General features: G+C 40.4%; 1 protein-coding gene across 1 annotated transcript in view; it reads right to left on the reverse strand.

Moving 5' to 3' along the window:
• Window positions 1-571: 571 nt before the first annotated feature.
• The window catches only part of DOCK3 (dedicator of cytokinesis 3), a 190,760-nt gene continuing 166,893 nt past the window's right edge, over window positions 572-24,438 (reverse strand). The window contains exons 42-56 of the mRNA XM_029085987.1: window positions 22,047-22,188; window positions 20,582-20,748; window positions 19,944-20,030; window positions 19,310-19,489; window positions 18,231-18,314; window positions 16,836-16,952; window positions 15,420-15,541; window positions 13,737-13,872; window positions 13,090-13,171; window positions 10,969-11,121; window positions 7,326-7,444; window positions 6,289-6,376; window positions 2,685-2,807; window positions 1,980-2,062; window positions 572-1,483 (exon numbers count right to left, since the gene is read on the reverse strand). Coding sequence (XP_028941820.1) covers window positions 977-1,483; window positions 1,980-2,062; window positions 2,685-2,807; window positions 6,289-6,376; window positions 7,326-7,444; window positions 10,969-11,121; window positions 13,090-13,171; window positions 13,737-13,872; window positions 15,420-15,541; window positions 16,836-16,952; window positions 18,231-18,314; window positions 19,310-19,489; window positions 19,944-20,030; window positions 20,582-20,748; window positions 22,047-22,188 — 2,190 coding nt within the window. The 3' untranslated portion in view covers window positions 572-976. The remainder of the gene's footprint in view (window positions 1,484-1,979; window positions 2,063-2,684; window positions 2,808-6,288; window positions 6,377-7,325; window positions 7,445-10,968; window positions 11,122-13,089; window positions 13,172-13,736; window positions 13,873-15,419; window positions 15,542-16,835; window positions 16,953-18,230; window positions 18,315-19,309; window positions 19,490-19,943; window positions 20,031-20,581; window positions 20,749-22,046; window positions 22,189-24,438) is intronic.

Genomic DNA, 24,438 nt, shown 5'->3' on the forward strand with positions numbered 1-24,438 from the left:
GATTGTTGGATATGATGCATTTAAGCCACCTTTTCTTTACTGGCTGGGTCATCAACCAGCTGTGGCATGAAAAACTCAAATTTGGTTATGGATGGGTGTTTTGTTGTTTTTTTATTTTTATACTGGAATAGAAATGCTGGTGTCAACAGCCTGCCCAAAAGTTGGGCATGGGAAAGGCCTACAATTAGGTTGCAGCTCCACTGGCTACTAACCTCCTCTCATCCTGTAGCACAGATGAATAGCACGTGATTCCAATGAGAAAGCAGGTTGGTTTAGCCAGTGAAAGCAAAATGTAAGAAATCAAACAGTACATAAAAAACAAAGGAGGCAGAGTTTGTTGGAAATGGTATCTTGGAAATCAGTGCATCAGCACTGGTTAGATTGCCTCAGCACCTATGAACCAATGCAGGGAGATCACTGCACAGATATGTACAATCCTGCTCTCAAAAGAGCCAATTTCTTCTTAGAATTGCCATCTTTCCACTGCCTGCAGCTCATGCACCTTCCAGCCTGACAGTTCATAGAATCCCTGATTTCAGCAATGAGCTTTCACTTCTGTACAGCAAAAAAATGTCCCTAGTGCAACTGCTTCTACTTATGTGCGTCTCAGAACTGGGAGGAAAGCAGTTTCAAAATCAACTTGCCACATTCCCCCCCCCTTTTCCCCCTCCGCTTAAAATCGTGTTTTTTCAGCTTCTGCAAGTTTCGATGGCTTGTGTGCCATTTGATGTGGTTAAGAAACTGCAGAAGGAATAAACTGTCCACTGCACAGAAAGTTAAAAAACATAACGGAAAGGTTTAAAAAGAAATTAAAAAAGGAAAGCAGCAACCTCCCATGCTGGCCCAATTCCTTTTGTGGGCTCCAGACACAAACTTGCAGCAGTAGAAAATCGGTTTGCTGTTCTCCGAGTCCTTATCTCTCTCCTTTGTAGTCAGACCTGGAATGATGATGCAAGCCACGTGCGAGGAGTTGTCCCTACTGCTCACTGATGCCATGCTCCCACGCGACCCTGGCCTGCTCCTCCTTTCCACCACTCACTGGCTGGGACACTTTACGATGCAATGGGCGGTGTTTGTCGTCATCTTCAATTATCATCCCCTCCTCGTTCTCCATGTTTGGCAGCCGGGAGTGGTAAGGTTTTGGGGGTAGAGCAGGAGGGTCCATGGTGTCCTGAGGAATGACTCCAGATGGAGCAGAGTGGCTTCGGCATGGCTGGGATTTGAGCGACTCTAGGACATCAGGCTCAGAGAGACTGTACCTGACAGGGAGGTAGGGTGTCTCTAGATCTTCATCAGTGTTCCAGGCCTGGCTGGGGACCGAATCCATGGTGTCTGTGCGAGGGGGTGGTTCAGAAGAATGTCCAAAATTACTCTCGCTCAAGGAAGAGACACCGCTGCTGGCACTGCCGGATAAGGTGGAGTTACTTCCATCTAGACCAGACTGCGGACTGGTGGGTGATGCAGGGATAGGATGAAGAGGGGACTGTTCAGAGAAAAACAAAAGCAGGTTAAAACTGGAGGTAAGACTGCAGCTTGTGTGGTGTTCCACACTTCAGCTTCCAACAGTGATGGTGTTGGTGCAGTTCCCTTTGTGTTCAAAACGTCAGTGATTACTGGTTTATACATGCACTCTCCTGACTCGTATGGAAGCACCTCTTGTGGGCAGACAAGTGTGCTTAACACCAGAGCTGTTAAAGAAACAGTAGCTGAGGTGATCATCAGAGTGCCTGAAATCACAGCATATGATGCAAAACAGGAAAGTGGAGGGGCCTACCACTTCTGTAAGTTGTTTCTATAGAATTCAACTCGGCAGTAGGTTGTGAGCTTTCAGTGGATTATCCCATGTGTAAGTTACTAGTATGTTATAAAGTGGTTCTGTATTCAAAGCTGCTTGGTGGGAGTGCAGTGGGGGGGTTCCTTCAGGAGCCTATTATTTTCCTTCTATGTCCCCCTCTGCTCTCCTGCCACTTCCTTTTTACCTTGCGCAACGTTCGTGCAGGCAGTGCCGGAGGAGCATCACTGAGCTGGTGATGGAAGGCATCAAAGTGCAGTGAGTAGTGTCCTGGAATGAGACAAGGATCAGAAACACAGACTTGTGCTGCCTCACTGCAGCGAAAGAGCTGGGGTTTTAGACTCTGTAATGCCAGAGAACGGCTCCAAGTGCTGATAACTCCACTCCAACCTAGGGCTTCCTTTCTGATAAGATACCAGGGAGTGCATCTGTCACATCACAAAACGCTAAGAAGTTAAGTGCAGTGATAGACTTCCACCCACCCCTTTTATCAAGGATCTCATGGCAAGGCAACAGGCTCGTAAACAATGAACAACTGGAGTTTCATTTAATAGCTTTGTAACCTTAAATTACCACTGAAGATGGTCATTGGCAAGAAACCAGGCCAAGCTTCACCACTCTCACACCCAGTTCTAATCCCAAAATACACACAAGTCCGTATTACTATAAGGACTGTAAAAAGTTTGAAGATTTTTTGGGAAAAAAGAAATTAAAAAAATTGAAAACTTTGTCCAGTGCTAACCTAGCAGACCAGGAAAGACTTTCGGTTTTTGTTTCTGATTGTTTTTATAGGAGGGGAAAAAAAAACTAAGGTCAGCTTTCAGGTGGTCTTGATTTATATCTATGCATGACTGCAGCCATTATGCAGTGGGCCTGCTGGGCATTTCCTTACCATGGGGCAGGCTTCGGGGAGGTACTGGTGGGGCCAAGATGCTCCCAACGTGGGCAGACAGGAATGGCAGGGCCTCTCTGGTTCCGCTGTCTAGGCTCCAGCTACTGGGTGCTGCTGGCACAGCTGAAGGATTGAAACAGATTTATCTTGGGTAACGTAACAGGGAGTTTGAGGGGCCAGAGGGACTGTCTTTCCAGGGTGCTCTTTAGCAGAAGAGAGGCAGATTCTAGGGACTCGGCAAATGGTAGGATTGAAGGCGTACAAAGACATCGTCTAGTCTACAGTGTGTTAAGTTTACAGGTTGCTTTGTTAAGGAAGCGAGAGTTAGGTGACTGTAGTGTTAGTCTGCCCACCTCCCCTCCACGACTCCCTTGGCTCACTTCTAGCAAATGTGAAGAGCAGGAGAACTCTGCTAGGTTTGGTGTTTCTTGGTTGTTTGGTTTTTGTTTGTTTTTTTTTTTCTTCTGCAAACCAATGAGTAAGTAAAAATGAAATCTCACTGATGGAATGGCAGCTAGATCTCAGTTGTGAGCTGTTCTGCTTGGTGGTAAATGATGACAGAGCAGAAGGGGACATGTGGTAGAACCCTCATGAAATACAAGCAGGCCTGTTGCTGCACTGGAGTGGCTAAGTGAAGACCGAATAAAGGACATGAGGGAAATTACACCTCAATCCGTTACAAAAGAAATCACAACTTTAAAGGTCCAATTTACTAAGCTACAGAGTTGATATAAAATTTTGATGACAAATTCTTTAATGTCAGCAGTTCAGACTCCTTGTATTATAAAGTCACCTGAAGAGATCAAGTCTTTGTTGATCAGGAAGATTACAGTGACCATGAGCTTCAGGACTTTGGTTTTTCATAGAAATTAAACCTCATGCTTTCTAACATGAACGTTTTTCAAGATCTTGAGAATCTGTCAACCTTAGCCATTATAAAAATGCACCTTCCTTCCTTCCAAACACACCGCAAGACTCGATTCATTCTGAGAAGATAGACATGCAATAAGTCTATGTTTATTTAAAAGCAAATAAGCAATTTCTTCAGATTAGCAAAGAAAAGAAAAAAGAACAAAGTAATTCAGTGAGCCTACCAAAGAAAACTGAGATAAAAATAGTTTTTTCCATCTTCAGTTTGGAAAATGGAAGCCTGGAGAAATAAATGTAAGAGTTTTACATGTGAAGTAGATTTCTCCTTAATTAAAGTGCCTGCAGCCATTTTTTGGTGTGTTTCTTTTCTAAAATGACTTTGAAAGGTTGTGTTTGTTTTTCCTCCTCCCTCCTTCTTAGTTCATGAGTTAGCATGAACACAGGCTGCCCAAGACCTAACATTCCCTAAAGTAAAGCAGATCATAAAGTGACAGCTTCCTAAGATGGAACAAAACCCATAAAAACATAAAAAGTAAATATTGTTTTTAAAGAGACACCCTCAAACTAAAAAAGGTATACAAAGAAGATAAGAAGAATCTTGACAGAACAAGTTCAAACTGAGGGATACAACTCAACACAGGTAATGTGGCTTCAGCTGAATTTTCTGAGCACCCTGCTCGTTCTGTACACGTACCAGAGTGCTCTAACTTGCACTACTGCAATTGGTGTCAAAAGGCTAAATCAGAGGGACAAGATACATAACAATACCAGCTGTGCCAGGCTCTCCTGCAGTATACCAGCATCAAGTGAAAAGGACAGAATAAAGCCTCATTTACCTGGCCTGTAAAATGGTTTTTATGGGGGTTTTTTTGTTTGGTTGGTTTTTTTAAACATCAAGATGCAGTAGAAGAATGTGAAGAAGAGAACATGGTACCCCAGTGCATAATCCATTTATACTTTCTCAAGTGTCCCTTCATTCATGGCCTTTTGAGTATTTAGGAGTGCTGGAAATCATCCTGAGATCAGATGATTTGTGAGAGTGGCTGCTGCCTGTTAAACCCACTGTTTTATCCATAATGCTTCAGGGAGGAACCTACCCAGGGAGCTCTTAGTGCTCTGTCTTAGCCCATCTCTCTCTCCAGAACAGTGTTCAGGGGCTCAGTGGCCAAGTTTAATTAGCAGGGAAGCTGCATTTGAACCATTCTGCTCTGGGCAACTGATGTCACCCTGCTGTCAATGAGAATTACCGAGCAGAGCTTATGACATGGCAAGGAAGGGGGTGGGTAAATTCACGAGGCATGACTGTTAAAAACCAAAGCAGATGGCGTCCTGACTTACAAAGAATAATGTGGGCTCCAAAAACCGCCTGTAACTGCATTGCTGCTACCAACCTGGCTGAAGAGCTGGGAATCCTGTCACACCATCCCCTGAGAACAACTGCTGAACATCATCTGTGACTTCCATGGCTTCTTTGGGCCTCTGGACAGGATTCTGTCTCTGATCCTCTTCTCTCTGCACTGTACGCTACACTCATGCATAATATCACCCACAAATACAAATTCAAGTATTTTTCCTAGACAGGTAATAAATATTTATCTACTTTCCTTTTCCAGATCTTTCTCCTATCCAGTATAAAGATCTTGCCACCTCTGTTGTATGTTCAAGTCAAACTAACACAGCTAAGATGGAGCTCTTAATCCCTCACCCCCCAGTCCTAACTTTCTGTTGTCATCATTTATTATCATCATTCTGCTATTCATCTATATTTATTCAGCTATATACTGGCTTTTGGTTTCAGTCTGGACTACTCTGTAAGGCTGTCACATTGTTGAAGTAGCGGATTCTGATTTATTAGAAATTCTAAAATAAAATTTGGATTTTTTTTTTTTAAAGATAAAATTTAGTTCAGGCAAAGCTATGGAAACAAAAATACTCATAAAAGCCTAATTGAGTGCATTATGTAGGTCAGACTAGAGAGTTGTGATGGTCTTTCCTGGCCTTAAAAGTCTTTTAAGATAGAATTTTTCCTGGCCATACACGACTGTTGCTTGCTCAGGCAGCCTCCTTGTCTCAGATTTTGACTCATGAATTTTGCCCACTTCTGCATTTTCAGAACGCTGCCTTTCAGATAATTTTTTGAGCCCATCGCTTTGTCCATGGCACCCCTTTCACATGCTCCTTTTTTTCTGTTACACCAAACAAACTCCTCCTTTTCTTTCATGGTTTTTTTTGTGGTTTTTTTTCCTGCAGGGGCTCTCCCCATTTTTTTCAGAGCAGGAAGTTAAAAAAGCATACAGTACTAATGCTAAACTTAAATAAATAGATGGGGCTACAAGAAATGTTAATATTTTGAACAATAAATGCATATTTAAAAAGCAGTATATCTCATTATGTACAAATACAGTTCAAATCTTGCACTCTTCTTTCAGATAACTTCTCATTTGCTGCTTTGGAACTTCTGCTTGATAAACACTGACTGCAGGATTTGTTTGAATACCAAAATGCTGAATTCAGAAAGCTTTCTGAAACAGAGGTTTGTGCAACTCCACCCTTCTGTGAATGATCTGAAATGACTATAGGTTGGCAGAAGGCCCAGTTAATTAAACTGTTAATTAAAAAAATGTGAGAGAATGCACTCTGCCAGGAAATGTAGAAGCCCATTCGTTACTTGCTGTAGCATGACCAGAGTAATAACATTTTAGAAAGCATGCATGCTAACTAGGAAGAAGAGTACCTTTCTCAGCCACAGACAGGTTGGGGTCACTGCAGGGTTTGCATGGTCCGATCATTTGCTGGAGGAAGGCGCGCTGGAAATTTGGAGGCTAAAGGGGAAGAAGGGTTAGCACAGAAAAGTAAAAAAAAGAAAAGTTAGAGAGAACCTTGGGGCTTTCTATTTGCTTTTTTAAAGCAAAGACAGTTTTTTAACTAAAACATTAATGGGACCCTTAGGCTGTGTTTACATTACCAAGTACTGCAGTGCAATACTAGTGGATCTCGAGACCGTAACAGTGCTGAGGACCCACAATTCATGCTGCCTGTGTTCTCTGGAGGTGTTATTTCAAACTAGCTCTAGCCTGGTCTTGTGCCCATTATCAGCTCGAATGCATCACGTGCCCTTCTGGAGCTTACCTCTTGCTTTGGTTTAATTTGAAGGAATTGAGTTTGCATGCTCTGAGACAGTTCTTTGAGGTGAACTGAAGTGTGATAAGTGGGCATGATCAGGAGATTCCCTTCAAAAGTACATGCCAAGGCCAGATTTATATGCTTACATATAGGCATACATGAATTTTTCAATTTGTCCAGAGAAAGTACAGTAGATATGGGCACAGATTGTTTGGAGACTTCGTATCAGTATATTATTTCAGCTTCTCATGATTTTTGATACCTCTGGAAATCACCATAAAGCTATTTAGAATCTGCTATGAGGCTAGACTGCAGGATGGCCATGGTTCTAGAAAAATTAATAAATAAAATGGTATGACTACTTGCAGTGGACCCGGGCTCACAGGATAAAGTTGGGAAGTAAGAACAGTCCATTTTCACAGTGTGTATCTGCAATTTTAACAGTTATTACAATTTGTATCACTTGACTGCCAAAGTGGATGGCTCTAGGGGGTGATTAATGTGAAGAGTTCTGCATTGCCTCTGAAAATGATCCTAAGTAAGTTGTTGTGCTTGCCAAAGGGGAGCTTTAAAGTGGTCAAAAATAGTAAAATATGAAGTCACAGTTTCAGGCTGTTGAACTGACATAAAAGAAACTGGATCTGCTACCTGTCCGTTCTCCATGATAGCTGCGGGATACATGGCGCTGCTCGGTCGGTCCCGATGGGCGGGCAGCAACATCATCATCTCCCGAGAGTGGCGGTACTTATCTGGTAGAGAGGGAGAGCCTGTAAACAAGTGAGAATAATCACGTACACGTGACAAACAACAGCCATGTCTCTGCATGCCCACTGATCGAGTCCTCCTTTGCAATTTGGTCAGACGGATGAGCTTACAGGACTCAAGAAAACATGGTGCCGAGCCCACTTAGCAGCTAACTGTTGGTGGGGTGCATAGCACAAGGATGAAATAAGAACTGGCTGGTTATATACAATTAAGGTGTATAAGATGTATGCATCCCTAGCTGTATGTTGCAAAGTGCTTGCTCTTCAAACAGACAAAAAGTGGGCATCTGTGTGGAATCAGCTGCAGCTGGGCTGTACAGTGCCTAATGCTCCCTTGTCCCATAAAGTATGGTAGAGTCACAGAAATGCCATAAAATTGTGCATTTTAGGACTGAGCATAGAAGACAGGGATAAAAGCTTGAGATACACCATTCAGCTGAAGCAGGAAGCTGCAGGAAGCTACTTCATTCCTCAGTTCTGGTAGAGAGTCTGAGGTGTTGCCATTTAGTTGGCGATACCTTGGTTAGCTTCCTTTTGTTAAAGCAAAACAAAAACCAATAAGAAACAGAATTTTCTATAAACGTGGGTGGCACTTTGCTTGTCCTGTCACTAGATAATGTATGGTTACTGCTGAGTGTGTTGGTATGCTGAGCCATTTTATGACAACAGGACGTTTACCAGTGCGTGGAGTCATGTAGTAGGAATAGGCTTGACTTAACTATCAGTTATCTCTATAGTTGTCATTTAAGGTATTGGGGTATTTAATGTAAACAGCTTCCTGGTGTGTGGAATTATTTGGGACTCATGTCCTTTCAAGATGAGCGCCACATAACAATATGCCTTCTGATAGGCAACAGCTGACAATGGATTTGCCAGAAGAATGATTCCTATTAGTGACTTCCTAAAGTCTGATACATGCATCCCTTGGGATGCACGAGATTAGGCAGGAATTGATGTTCTGAAGCTGCTGGAGTGAGCTTTAATTTGCACTGATTATTTAACTGCGTCACAAACACGCACTGAACAGATGGCAGCACACAGCGCATTACAGAGCCATGCCGGCTTTTGGGGAATACATGCCCCCTTTTGCAAACTTTCCACAACCACACACATTACCTGAACAGCACTCCAACGTATGAGCAAAGGCATTGGTGCTGGTTAATGCAGCTTTTACCCCAGCAAAAGCAAACATGCAGTTTTGGGGACTGATATTCAGCACACAGTGGAAGGAACAATGTGTCCAGCAGAATGCAGGATAAGGTCCTACAATTGCAACAATTCCATCAGGGGTGGCAGATCCCAGATTAATCTACACCCCCACCCCGACACAAACAGCTGCAGAGTATCTGCATTCTCATTCCGAACTCATTTTCTCCCCAGACATAGAACAGAAACATAATTAGACAACATTGTTTGCTCTTATATACAACATCAGCTTGGAAAACACAGTGTTAACGCTTTATGCTGAGTCTCTTTTACTCACACATCACAGGTAGTCCTGTTTCTGCATGACAAATGTAAGGATGCTGAACTTTTAGGTGTGCCCAGAACTACATCGCAGCACAACCTACACTGTAAACTTTTCCCGTTTATTTATCTTGTCATCCTTGTTCTTTTATATCCAAGATGCAAACCACCTCTATGTGCCATCACTTTCTATGGGATTATAGTTTCCACAGACTGTGCACTGCATGACCTGAAAAATCCCACATGTGCTAAATATGGTGGCAGAGTCTAGTTTACAAAACAGCCCTGCTGCTTTGGTACCCTACATTTCTAAATAACTATAGTGATAGAGATTGTAACAGATTATGCCAAGTATCTAGTCTGCAAACAAAGTTAAGTACTGGTACTTCTGAATTGAGAGCCACAGCGGAGTGGCTATAACTGAAGCTTTTATTAATAATCAGGCCTGCTTCTTGGGACAGATAGAGAGCACAATCACCATGGCTCCTTTCAGGGACTGGCAAAAAACAAAGTCAAAAAAAGCTTTTAGAAGCTTCCAGAGCAGCCAGTGGCCTCACAGAACGCTGCCGTGTGTTATCAGGGCCTACCCTTCTAGCTTGTAGCTTGGTACACTTGATGTGTGTGGCACTGTACGTATTGTTAACATGAAAGGAAAACCTATGCTGAAGCCAGAGAGAGTTTTCCTTTTTTAATTATGAAAGTATTCATCCACTTGTGACAAGTATTAGTTTTAAGGAATGAAACTGAAAATTAATTTAGTGAAATTCCAAACTCTCTGAATGTTTTCTCCTGATTCATCATTTTCGTTACTGTTATGAAAACAGTTTGCTCCTGCACAAAACCGTAACTGTTTTGCTTTCTAAAGAAAGTTTTTACTGTAAGTATATGGGTTCTTGCGAAGTTCTGAGCAAGACACTGGGACTCATTTTCTACAGGTTAAAAAGGGGGCTGTGTTGAAGAAGCAGTAGGGATTCCTTCAGAGGTGAGTCATCAGGTGTCAAGTGGGAGTTTCTTTTAGAGTGCCTCAGAGGAGTCCCAACCATACTTTAAGTGAAATTACTGGAATAACCATAACCCGCTCCTGGCTTTTTCCAGGCCTTTTTGCATTACAATCTCTGCTTAACGAACATATTTTAACTGCAGCAAGGTTAGAGCAGTGCCTCATGAGTCACCTCAAATGAAGCCAAAACAAACTCTGAATTTCTTACTGATCCTCCATACAACAACAGTGTTGTTTTCCTGATAGGGAAGAAGCTACACAAGGGTTAAGCCAGGTGAAAACTGAAAGATACATACTTGTTAATCTAAAAAATAGAGTAACTAGTAATGTCTTTATTGTTAGCAACAGAATTAGAAAATTCTTACTGTATTCTGATTACACTTTAAGACATCTGCTCTGACTTGTATATATTATGACTAGTGTAAGGTTTGCTGCTTTAATCTGCTCTTCAGTGATATGGTCAAATCATTCATCTACTTTCTTGATGACTAATCTTTAAACAAAATGTTGGATTAATGGCTTTATTATTTTCTTTGGACAGGCCAAATAATTTGCTTGTGTTAAAGGGTCATTTTTTGGAAGTGGAAAATTAGAAATGAGATTTAAATTCCTGCGGGATTCTTAATACAAATGGCCATGGCTTCCTTTGGTCACTAATGGAACTAATCTGTATTATAAACATATCCATCTTCTCAGAACAGTGCTAGCAGATGAGCTCCAGAAAGGACTCTGCAGTTGAACAGAGAAGGTGGTATAAGTATTTGGATAACGTGATAGTGGTTTTTCACCTCTACAGTAATGTTTGAATCAATGAGAGAAGCATTTAAACATCTGGCAGAAACCTATAAATCCTAGATAACCATGCTCAGGTTAAAGCCACAGGTGACAAGATGCTAAGTTGATAAATTTAGGTGGCCTGTTCGAAATGAATTGTTGGCCTTTGTTTACTTCCCATCTGCAAAGTGGTTAACTGTAGCATTATGAGTATCGTAGCTTTGTTGGCAGTCTCAGCAGAAAGGCCAAGGATTGATGGGTCATGGTGACTGAACTATCCTCTCACCTCTAGAGGTGGTCCCTCCAGGACAGAGATGAGGCACATTGGTGGGGGCAGCGTGGGGAAGCTTGCACGGCTGCCGCCCATGCTGTATCTGTTCTGTGGATAAATAGAGGGCTTCAGCCTCCAGTGTTGTCAATCCAGCACCTTTCACCAGCACTAAATTAAAAAGAATATAAATAAATACCAAAAAAAAATAAAGGATAGAGGTGCACTGGCAGAGCTGCCCATGTAGTGTTTTGAAGTACCTTGCCCCAGCCAGTGATACTGGTCTCTCATTTTCACAAGCATCAAATTCACCCAGTTAAAAAAACAAAACAAAAGGAAAAATCACCAAGGAGAAAAACCAAGCTGTATTACCACAGTGGAACTTAAGTGTTAGGGCTTTTTCTCGTTACAAACAACAACTGCATTCCAGACAGCGGAGTTGTACTAACCGGAACAGTGACTCGCACACTGTGAAACTCAGGGAGCATCTGGGACTTGACTAGAAGTGAAATCCCATAAGCAGTGGGTAATGTCTGAATGCTGTGCTCACCTAACTTAGAAGTGAACAAAACTAGCAGAGAAGAAATGTTGTCTCATAGGCTATCAAAACATGGTAGTAACAGTGAAGAATAAAACAGATACACATACTGAAGTATTTTTCAAAATCATTACTTCTCTTATTGTTTCCTCATCTGTGGTCATTTATACTGTCTAGTTCTCATCTCTGGGAGGTGCTGTTGGCTCATCCATCAGCACCATACCCTTTGTAGCATTCATCACTTGTTTCTAAGCAACAACAAAGAATACAGTAAAAAGGGAAGTTGGTGAAGTCATCAAGCTCAGAAAGACTGGCACAGCCTGTCACTGTGAGCACTTGGCTTTTCAAGTGGAAAATAGTCTGAAACCCCACGAGCACCGAAACTCCTCAGATCCCCCAAAAGATTCAGACTTCACATGCCAGCTGAGGCACATCCCCTTCAGAAAGTCCCCCTGACATGATAGCCCTGTACTCAGTTCCATTTTCCCTTTCCTGTGATGCCAGTTTCATCTTGTAACTTTACTGTTTGAATTGTCATTATTTGCCTTCCAGCCCTTGGTAGTTAGTGCAGCTATTTGCCTTTATTTGGAGATGTCCACTTCTCACCTTCCTGCTCTATCTGATCCTTCAATTAAATCACTTCAATGCATCTTTGTCATATTAACAGCCAGTCAATTAAGATCTTACTGCAAGATTGAGCAAAATGCCCCAAACTGGCCTGAGAGAAAGGGCCCCTCTCTGTATTCTTTGTCCATAAGGAGACAAAGTTCCCCTCTATTGGAGGAAGGGGTAAGATTTAAGCATCAGCTTCTATCTCTGACTATATTCTCGATACCTTCTTCAGACACCTGTGAAAAGAGGTGTAGAAATTTGTAAACCTGCAACTGAGAATCTGAAATGAGAGGTAAAAAAAAGCTTGAACAGAAGTTACCAAAGTCAGAAGGTTGCAGGAGAGGTTTTGCTTCAGCTCTGAGGTTTGGGAAGAAAATCATGAGTAATATCAAGACGAGCTACTGTAACAGCAAAGGCAACATGAGTTACCCCTACAGTCTGTTTTTACATTTTTCCTTTCTTCAAGAATTTCCCAGCAGGGAAGCCCTTCTTTAACTCCAGTACTTACAATGCATATCTTTTAACATTCATTGTATGCATGTGCTTTTGTATACACACATTTCTGCTAAACTGCCTCAAGTTCTTTTTTGTGCCATAATTTCATTAAATGTGTAAAATTGTTTTTTTTGCTTTTGTCTTCATGATCTCTCTCTTTTAAGTACTGTACCAAAGACTATTCTTGTTTTCCTCTAGATTGCCTGCCACAATTTTGTGGCGGAGCAATGAAAATCATTATGAAATTCAACTGCCTGAAACCAGCATGTATTAGAGAGACATTCCAAAATACTGCTGAAAAAAAATTATTAAATCCATTTCTGGAGAATGAAAAACATGTTTTAAGAAATAATTTTTGAAGAGTCATTTACAACTCCAAAAGAGAAACAGTGGTATATCGTGTGTGGTCTTTCACCAATAAATCAACAACGTTGCCAGGTTTAGGGGATGCCTGCAGTCTGGTTAACCCTTCATTTGGGTCCATCCATGCTTACCTCGAGCACTGGAAGGGGCAGAGTTAATCATCTGGGATGGTGCCGAGTGAGTAGAGCTCAGGCTTGAGGTGGAAGGGCTAGCCTGGGACGAGGATAAAACAGAGATGTTGGTGAGTGAGCCTTGGTACCTGGAGTTAGGGTAAACAAGCTGCAGGAGGCAGAGAAATCATCAAGAGAACTGAGCGGATCAGCACGTTAGACATTTACCTGTCTCAGGTCACCTCGCACAGCCTCTGTCTAGGAAACAGCTTCAGTGCTATAGGCCACTATAAATCCGAACTCGGGAACGTGGGGCTCATTTCACCCTCCCACAAACCAAGAGCAATACAAGCTGCATATGTTGAACGGGTCATATAAATAACGTGCTGACTAAAGTCTCACGTTCTGAAAGCAACAGTATGATCTTGGACCACAGCAGCAACTTTCACTGTACAAATACAGAAGATTTATTCCCAAAGGAAACCTAGCTCAATTACTCTGTCACCTTTCTTCAACAATGTCAGATTCTACCTATTCTTTGAAAAAAAAACCTAAACAAAACACAGGACAGATCCAAGCATGTGCATAGGTAAAATCCTATGCATAACCCTCCAGACCATGTTCAGTGCTCTTTCCAACAGCTGCTCCTGGCTGTGCTGGAGCTGTACCTGCATGTGGTACATATCCTCAGCAGTCTCCCCCACAGAACTGTCCGTTAGGATCACCAGGTTGCCTGTTTCACTGGAGGTGTGGGACGACAGAGAGGAGGATGAGTGTCGGACTGAACCAAGCAAGTTCAGTGGGCTGGAATAAAAACAGACACAGAACAAGGGCATCATCATTTTTTGAACCTGTGTGTTTATTTGTGAAGCCTGATATTTTCCAAGCTAGTAAGTACCTGCAGTTACCTACTGCACTAGGTCACCTCTAGATGTCAAACGCTTTTGAAAAATTAGACTGAATAAGCCTAAACAAATCCAGGAAACTGAGTAAATACGAAAGGAGTGACAATAAGGCTACATGTAAGACTACAAAGGATACAGAATTTCAGAATCCAAAACCAGGTTAATACTGGGTCCTTATTTGTTTTGTTTGTAACAGAACATTCTGAAACCACTCTCATTTTTAATACTGGAACATGATGAGTGGTAGCAGCTTAAAAAAACGTTCCAAAGGAAGCCCAGCACACAAGATTCACAGGTCAAAATACAGTTTTCCTCATTGCATCTGTTGGGCCTCAGCGTTACAGTTGAAGGCAACTTTGTAGCTGACAGTAAATTAACACCGCCCAGCTGGTGTGCAGGCTGCACCCTGATCTCACTCATTAATTTTTTGTCACTCTGAATCACGTACACAAATACATATTTTGTACCCTGTAGAATCTCCCTAGTTTGCCCTAAGAACTAAAAAAGGCTATACAAAGTGAGGAATTTTGAGGAAAAAAATTTTATCAGCCAGACACCAATTGTTAACTGCCAAGAGACTAAAGTAGTATAAAAGCCACTAAATTTTAATAGTAAAAAGAATTTCACCATCCTGGATTCATATACGCAAGACCAAGTTTCCACAGCTTTTCATGCCAGGCTTTAAAAAGAGCTAAACTATGTGGACCCACCAAGAGAAATAAAAATGGAAGAACAATTAAAATTCCATAACTTCAGTGACATTCCTGACACTGTCTTTCATACTGGTTTGGATATGTACATTTTCAAATGTCTGGATACAAAACTACTGGTTTGTCCAGAAAAATCCCAATTTTTATCCTCAATCATTATCTCAGTTTTCATAGAAAGAATAAACATCCACATTTTCAGATGTTTTCTGTGAAGGCTGAGCCATTTTTTGTTTTTCTGATCAAAACACCTTGGGCAGCCTTTCTTATACTGGAGTTCTGATTTGATCAGAATTATAAAAAATAATTATGTGAACATTTTTTTGATCCTTAAAAAATGGGTCCGTACTGAGTTAGGTTCTAAAACAAGCAATCAAATTTTCCTTTTATAGTAGATAAGAACCCATTTATTTGCTGTTTGAATAGCAGAAATAGAAGACAGAACTGCCAAAGCCAGACTGAATCCAGACATGAGTGGCAGATGTGAGTTTCTTCCTATGCAGTAAGTAAAGCGATGGAGTAACACCTGGAGGTGTTTAGGATTTTCTGCAAATTGCATTTCTCATCTTTTTGATTCCAGTCCTCAATCAAACTTCAATAATTAGCACTGAATGAAGATGAAAGGCACTTCTGCCAAAACCCATCCTGCTCCTCCTGCTCCTGCACCTCCTAGATCCTTGGTTTGTAATGCAACAATGTGCAGAGATCCTACATGCTTCAGGATCAGAAAACAGGGTACCTGTGTCGATGCACCAGCTTTATGCTCTCTGGGCTCATAGGTCCATGCGAAACCAGAACATTGCTGCGTGGTGTACTATTGCCTGAACAGGCTGGACTCAGCTTATCCAAACCAGGTAACTCCTGCAGAGGAAACATACTTTAGCTAAGTTGGTCATGGAAAATTACAAGTTTTCTTCTTGGGAAAATCCTGATCTGTTTCCATGTTCTCCACAGTTTATCCTGCGTTTCCACAGGAAAAAGAGCTTCAGTGCTTTACAACCCTACTCTCTGTTCATTTCCAATGACACTTTCTAGCCATTATTTCAGGAATTTGGGAGGGAAATAGAGGCATAGCATGGCCCAAATTACAGCCACCTACATTTTTCAAAAAAGAAATGTGGACTCAAAAATACAGATCTTGTCCAGACTCTCAAGAAAGGTAGTGAACTCAAACTGGTAACTGCGACCTGTACGCATCTCATCTGCTTTAAAAGAGAAGAGGCCATATTTTAAAATTCTGGTACTGCTATTTCTGGCAATCCTTGCTTAGTGGTCACTCCTAAAAATGGAGGAAAAAGCCTTCAAGGTAGAAGCTACCTTAGAAAATATGTACTCCAGTTGCAAAGTAAAGTCCTAAGACATGTATTTCAAACAGTTATTCTACATTATAACAAGATATCCTTTAATTTAGTTGTGATAATATTCAAGATACTGTCTAGATATCCATAAAGATTTCACTGCACCAGGAAGAGGAGAATGCACTAGCAAACTTCTGAGACCCACCTGGCAAAGATGTCTCAAGTACGGTTTTCACAGCATACTAATGTACAGCAGAGCATGCAGAGAAGGAAAGGTATCATTACTAGAGGATGATATTTGTACTTCTGGTGTATAACAGGTGGTGTGAACCATGCTCTGGCGGCACTTCCGTTCACTACATAGGAACTAGAGACCCAGAACAGTGCGTGTCCTCATCACCAGAGCTGGATACCTAAAGTAACCAACAGGAATTTCTGTAGCTGCCTACATAAAACCACTTCTGGAGGGCCTAATCCATGCCATACTACTTGAAATTATGGCAATTCTTTCAAAGACTTCAACATCTAACACTTTCTGTTAATCTTTCTTCCTCTGTTTTACATCACTTTCTGCTGTGTAAGACAGTAACTGAAAATTAAGCTTTATAATTGTTATTTGATACAACAAAGAACATACAAAGATTAAAAATTCTAGTTTAAATTAAAGGCTAAATTAACAGGTTTATTAGGACTTCCTTCTTGCACAAAAATCAAGAATTTTTTTGATAATTTGGCAACCCAGTAGGTTCAGTCAATGCTGTTATTGGCCCAATTCTTTTGTGAACCTTACTGCAACTGATAGAAGTTTAGTTGCTACTCTGAATGATTCAAAATGGGAAGAATGACTATCAGCTTACATGATACAGACTGGATCGCATCATCTGGAACTGGTCTATCAGTTTCTTATGCAGTGGACGCATTTCTGGGTGTACAAATTTCTCATGGACTGCCAGACCCACTCCTAAGACGTGCACCTATTAAAAAGAAAACATAACATCACAAAACCAAATAAATCATGTCTAAGAGACAGATCAGGAGCCTGTCCTGCAGTTCTGTCTACGTGCAAGGAACTACTGTGAAACATGCCACTGTTCATTGACAAGACTGCTGATAATTAAGCAAGCCTAGGAGACCTGGCAAGTTCATATTACTTCAACAAGTACTTTAAGTGCAAGACAAGTACATTTATGTCACGTTGAATTACTTAAGAGAGAACTGTAAAAAATTACCAGATTGATTCTCTCTCCAGAGTGAGCAGCATTACACAGGTAATTCATTGTGACGGAGAAAATTCCTTCCACCCAGTGTCAGAGGAAGGGTCAAAGTTGCCAAGGGAGATTTCTAAAAGGAGTTTCTGGTAATTGAGCTGAACAGTGGCAGTGTGGCATGCATAGTCACTCTTTCTGTTGCACATTATTTACTTTTAAAGGTCACTTTTGCAAAGGTCAAACATATAATATTAGTGATTGAATGTGATTATATAAGCTCTCAGATGAAAGAAAATAGTAATGATAGCAGACTTACAATGTATAATTCCCTACATGATTCAAAGTCTGTACAAACAATAACTAATTAATCTTCAAACAGTCTCTTGAGGATTGGAGGGAGATAAGCATTATCTTTATTTTACAGATGGGAAATCTGAAATGCAGTTAAGTGATTTGGTGAAGAAACGGGCCTAGTAGCTCTATTCAGACTTGGACACAGTGTTTAATGGGGTATATCCTGCCAAACTTTCAGTTAGGACGGATGCGATGTTCTGATTTCACTCCCATCAAAGCATTCAGTTAGCTTTATCTACCAAGATGTTTCATGGAGACACTACTGAAAAATAAAACTGCAGATAATGTATAAATAGGCATTAAGATTTCCCGTGTAGCTCTTCCAGTTTAATCTCAAGCCTGACCTGGCCTGTTCTGACTTTGATTATCTTTGAAATTTACTGGGAAGATATAATTAAAAATACATGACAGGCTTGAAATGTGGCAAGGTGTCTATTGAACAGTCGAGACAATGGAGACAACAAAATTAATGTACTTTTACCTGAGCTTCACCTTATATCCCATAAGGTGAACAGCTTTTTCATAAACTCTTTGGCCATCTCCCACCTCTTTTTTGTTTAAATGTACTTTAGATCTCCTATACCCAAAGTCTTTGCTTCTGAATCAATCAGTTGGATCTGATACGTATAGACTGACTGCTGATGAATCCACACACTGTAGTAATGTTCTTTTGCATCTGAAAAACAGTACCTGTTCCTGCATCAGTTCCTTGAGCTGTGTGATCTTCTCTGCATCTCCAGGGTGCTTTGTGATATAATCTTTATCAAAAAAGGCCTGTAGGAAAATTAAAAAAACCAAACAACTCTTCTGCTTACTGGAAGATATTTCATCACAACTTGGTGTCAAAGGATGAGAGGAAAAGGTCCAAAAAATCTTAGGAAAACTAAATATATTAAGCTAACAGCAGCAGCTCAATTTTATTGCTTTTAGCACTCTGGGATCCAGGTAAAGCTATAGTACAGTTTTAGCAACCTACATGATTCTGTTGAATCATGAATCTGACCAAGTTTTCCCATGTGACAGCGATAAGCAATACTGCTAAGCCTTGTATCATCCATACTTGAATTTTCAATAGTTTCCTTCACATAACTGTCTAAAGCTAAAGGAATTAAGGTAAGTAAAGTGATAACTAATGTAAAGCATGAAGAACGTTCTCTTCATGGCTCTGTAGGGAAGACACACCACACCCCTGGACTGCTGCTGCCATTTTTCAGTATTTCACCCCAGACTGACCTTCTGCAAGGCAGAGTTTAATTACGAGCTTGCCAAAGACTGTGGCAGATAACATACCTCATATACGATCGTTTTAGGGTTACAGTGAGTCTGAAATGAGGCTAGCAAAGATAATGGTTGAGTAGCACCACCTGATTACAGGCCTCAGTCTCAATTACCAGGAGTCCCACTGCCTCTGTTGCAAAATGGATTTGTAATGTAACCAGTATTAAAAAAAAAAATAATAAAAAAAATCTACTTCACTTTTCTACCTGCCAAGTCAAGATTTCCAGGTAAGCCAAGTTTCATTCTTGAGAAATGCCACTGTCAACTGTACCTACTTCAATGCAATATCCCAACTCCACCTTTGGATCCTCCTGTTGACGTGTGGCTATGCAAGCACTGATGCAGAATAACCAAGAAGGGGTTTTAACCTCATATTTAGATAACATGTGCATGAAGATTTCTTACCTCATTAAGTCATACTCTCTTTGAAACAGAAATGGAAATTAAATTGAAAAAAGAGGATGCTAAATTCAGAAGTAGCGCCAGCTTACCTCCTGGTACCGTGCAATTCCCCCGTTAACAGCTGCATCAATCACTCCATTCAGACACATGCTGAGAAGATTAATGTTACCATGCATTTGTTTATGCTGGTACTGGCTTATCAGTGTTCTCAGCTCCTGGTTTTTGTTCTCAACCACTTGAATGGCATTTTCCAAAGGACTTACTTCAACCTCAAAGGCAATAAAATATACTTTAATTCCATGGACAATTCACTGACATTTATTATATTCCTTGTAATGAAATGATACTCTAGGATTGTTCAGTGATCTCTCTTAATTTTTACTGCTTTGTGGAAAATTAGCTACATTAACAAACTTTACTGTTGGTAATGCTGTATTTCAGGTCACTGACTTGCAATAACTTCTTTTCTGTATACTGAAGACACAGCAACAATGCAATTATTCCATCTTTTTCACATGTCTCCATTATACTGTCATGTTCCCTCAAATAATTCCCCTGGTTATGTTCAGCAATTATTTAGTCTAAGTGGTGGAAAAAGGACATGCTTAGTCATTGTTAAACTTGGTAAGTTTACACTGCAAGATGGCAGCCAAAGGAGTTTTAAATTGCCTATCCCAGTAACCCATCATTTCAAACCCCAGTTACAGGAACTATGAATGTTACCAGTTCTCTTCTCTCCACTTCAAACCAACGAGAGATCCCGGGCAAACTGTGAGTCAAGGTCAGAGTGGTACGTTCAATCCACAAGCTCTGCAAAGAGTAATTAAGGATATGAGGTACCCAGTGAATCACAGTCAGATCATCTGGACTCCTACTACAGGGACTAAGGGGGTAAAGTTCAGAAAACAATATATTAACCTCCTGAGCATTAACTTACTTCGCAGAATGTCATGCTGAAAGACACTTGAACAACAAAACCAGAGTTCAGTATGCTCTAAAGCAACATACTCAACATTTCTATTAATTTTTAAAGGTTGATCACCACTTCTGTCATGGGAACCAAGAAGACATTGTGGACATATATGGCAGTAAGAAAAAAATTCCAGACGAACAAAAAACCCCATCCTTGCTTCAAAATGCATTTCTCCTGGCACTAAAATAACTTACCTTTAATCTGGATAATGCTTTAAGCAGGTCAGGTCTGTAACTACTGGACTCAACAGCTACTTCTTACAGTAGAGTTACTACAGTATCTTTGGCTATTAAATCAGGATTACTTGAAAGACTGTATCAGCATAAAATAAGACAGTATTCGCCATGAAGAGATTAACACTTAAACACTGCTTATTCTCTGCTTCTACCTTAAATTCATTCTCCTTGTCCTTTGGGCCTTTGTGAAAAGGTCTGTCATAGCGGAATTTCCGGATGTTGTTGACTCGGTAAAAGCTCTTTATGCGATCAGGGACACGGTCCATTTGAAGCACATCTATATTGTCTGGGATGGGAGTCACTGCATAGATCTGTAAATCTGTAAATTATGTAGTCAAAGAAAGCTACAGGACATTAAACAGGAAACCTATCTCTGCTGTGGAAAGAAACAGGATGGCAAATTCAGAAAGTCTCGCTCCTCTTTGTTTTCCAGCACTACTCTTCTGCAAGTGAAACAACAGAACGGTTGCCTAGAACTACTAGGAGAGTCTACAGAGTGATAGTGCCTCTCAGCCAGATTAACCAAAGAGGAAGATATCCGAGGATGCAGAGTATGTAGTAAGACATCCAGATGTCTACAGCAGGCAAAACATCCAATTCCTACTAGTTTTAATTAGAGCTAAGTGCCTCATTTGTGCAGGCACTTCAGAAAACTTCAAGGTATTGTGGTACCTAAATATCTAATATTTATCTTTGATAATTTTTGCCTTAGATACTTCAGCTTTGTCTACAAACCAAAGTTGTCCTAATTTCATCAATTTACAGTCCAGTTTAATTAAACTGGCTTAACCTCAGTGATCTAGACAAGATCTCTGCAAGCATAAACAAACCAACCAAAACACAAACAACTCCTCTGTCTATGAAAGTATCAGTGTTACATAGCAAGGACAAGTGAAAACTTGTTATGAAAGACAAGTGGGAAACACCAACCAATTTCAGGAGATTTCATTTTTTATGATGTCCTTATGGTTACAGTCCTTCACAATATCCTTGTTGTCACACAAGCCAAACTGGTGTTCTTGTGACCAAAATCTCCAAAAGTCTCTGCAAACTCATTAAATGTTAGGTGGTTCAGTCCTTAAATGTATATAGCATTGTACTGGTTGCATCAAATCACAGCACAGATTACCAGTGACAAGAATGAGATTCAGAGCCTTAGGTATAGAGTTCAGCAGTTTAAAAGAAAGGGAGATGGTAAAAAATAATAATACTGATGTGAAAAATAAACACAATGGAAAATAACACTGTGGAATCTGTTGCCAACAAAATATTCTCCCAGAGAAAGTATTGGGAATACTGTGAATGACACAAAAGGTGCATTGCTGTTGATGAAGGTTAAAACACAGATGTGACCAAGCAGATGTGACTGAGCACAGCTGTTTCCTTTACACACTATGACCTGCATTACTCCCTGAATGAAAATTGACAATTCTCTCCAACAATACATAGCGCAACGAAGCAGTTAATGTAGGCAGGTGTGTGGGTTTGTCCATACCCAGCTCTACCTAAGGCACTTAGGAACCGAGGTATCCAAATTGATGACCTTTTCAGTACCTCCCTCCTCTGTGCTCTACCACAGTTCTTCCAATCATAGTTTGCTCATTCACTGAAGGATACACTGGGCATCGCACTGCAATATAGAGTCATCTGGATGGTTTGGATGCTGCATTGCAATGGCTTGTGGGAACTCACTCAGCATCCGCTGCTGGAAGGCTTCCAGCCTCTCATAGTCGTGGCCCCGACATACATATTCTTTGTTCTGCAAGAAGGATAAGCATAAATTAGTCTCCTTAAAAGTAAGTTAAATTCTGTCAGCTTTTATCTCACTTAAAATTTTACTGCTCCAAAACCAAAGATAAATGACAATGTCAATATGCTAATCTGAGAGTAAAATGTGCATTTAACACAGCTGATATATTTCATTCCTTTCTTTTTCTTTGCAATTTATTTCATCAAGAAGTGATTAATAAGTAGACTATTCCACTCATCTCTCAGCAGAAATATGCCTCTGATCCATGAACACGTAATGTTCAGTCCAATTGTCTTTTCTTACTTGCTTTTCAGACAGCTGAAAAGGGACTATATTTTAATTGGACTACACTGGAACATATCAACCAAAACTTAAGTCACCAGCTCAGCTGTTCTACACTGGGAAAGCTGCTGTCAAATACAGTTTACACTATATGGATAGAAGTCCTGAGGATTTAATGGAACACAGAGAGATATACGTTCATCAATTTATCAGTTATCCTCAGAGAGAACTGTAACAAACTGTTCACAAAAATCATTGTTTAATCACTGCTGTACTGTCAGAGCCATACAATCCACCTCTGATCATGGTGAACAATACATCCTCGGGAACTCCCCTGTCTATAGTAATGTGGAAAAGCATTACCAAGGATTCTCAGTGGCCACTTCACAAATTCCCCTTTATCCCTAAAAGCACTTTCCTCTTGATGAGCAAAATTTCATTTCTGCTAGTAATGGAAAGCTTGCATTCAGATATGCCTCTTGAGGCATTAACCCACTTGTGCAGGGTTCTTGGATGCTTTCTGACACATCTCAAACTTTGAACAGCAAGATACAGGGTTTCTAAAGCTGTCAGTGTCATTCCAGTGTCTATTACCACAAAACACAGTTTTGATTTGTGTTGATAGCTCCTGATACAAGACCAATCAAAGCATGGAAATTCTCTGATTCTGGTAGTTTTAACTCTCATACACATAACAGTAACTAGAAGTACAGGGAGATTTTTCATCTTCATAAAACAAAGAAAGAATCCCAGAAAATAAGAACAGTTCCCTCCGCCTTTCTATTCTTACACTTAGAAGCTGCAGTATATGCAATAATTTTTGGTTAATTCATCTGGAAAAGGGTTCTGGTCAAGCAGTTCTTGATCTTGTAGCAAAATCAAAGAGAAAGCAGAAAAACCTGATCATAAAACACGGTCAGGGAGCGCAGTTATCTTTGGCTTTGCATTGCAATTTATGGAACAGTTCTCATGTTCCAGCTGTGACATACGTCACTTTGTATGTACCAGGCACAGCAACCAACAAACTGGGAGAAAAAGTGCATGATGAATCTTGACAGTTCAGTCTGTAATGGCCAAACTTTGCAGCTATTATTAAATTTGGAGTGAGTCCATGTTTGAAGGTGAATCTCTTCATGACACTTACTGCAGTCTCTATTTTAGCTTTTGATTGCAGCAATCCGGAAAACTGTAAGCCTATAAATAAAGTTATCGTGATTCTAAAAATAATGCCCTGAAAACACCTCAAAGTTAAATTTAGTAGACTTCTCAGAAAGATGCCAACACATGATCTCAGAACATGGCTTATTAGGCCTTAATTGAACTTCTGGTAGGTGGAAGACATGGGCAGTTTCAATTTACTTATGTAGGAAGGCTAGAAATAGATTCAGAATTCATAGAAACATGAGCAATGACTTTTCTAGAAAAAGGTCTTCAAAATCAAAGATACAGAAGTGGCTGTTTTCTGTCTTAAGCTATATAGCAATAGAAAAATAAGAAAAAGGCATGGAGTTATTTGATCACTTTAAATCACTCCCATATCCATTTGAAATTTTTAAATCCATTTCAATCTTTAGAATAGCTGCTTCCAATCTCTTCACAGTGTGATCCACACTGATGTGACTGCTAATGGGCTTAGTCTGTGCTTTGCAATGTATATGCTGTATGGATCATTAGAGAGAGAAAGGAGGAGGATGACTTTTAATGAGATTGCTACATTAGTAATCTGCTATCAGAAGTACTGCTACCAAATATAATTGCAGAATTAACAAGGATTATGATTATGTATGCTCATGTTCGCTGTTAATGTCTCCAGCCAAGTATCCCATGTTGTTACATCATTTCACAAACAGGAAGTGCTGTGCACTGAAAACTTGTGCATGGTTAAACACACAGGTCGTGCTGGATCCAAGATAAACTGTAGGATCCAGAATGTGACAGGGTAAGTTAGATTCACTGATACTCCTTCAAACATAGGAA

The sequence above is a fragment of the Antrostomus carolinensis genome, unplaced genomic scaffold (genome assembly GCF_000700745.2).
Source record: "Antrostomus carolinensis isolate BGI_N321 unplaced genomic scaffold, ASM70074v2 scaffold9257, whole genome shotgun sequence".
Classification (NCBI taxonomy): Eukaryota; Metazoa; Chordata; class Aves; order Caprimulgiformes; family Caprimulgidae; genus Antrostomus; species Antrostomus carolinensis.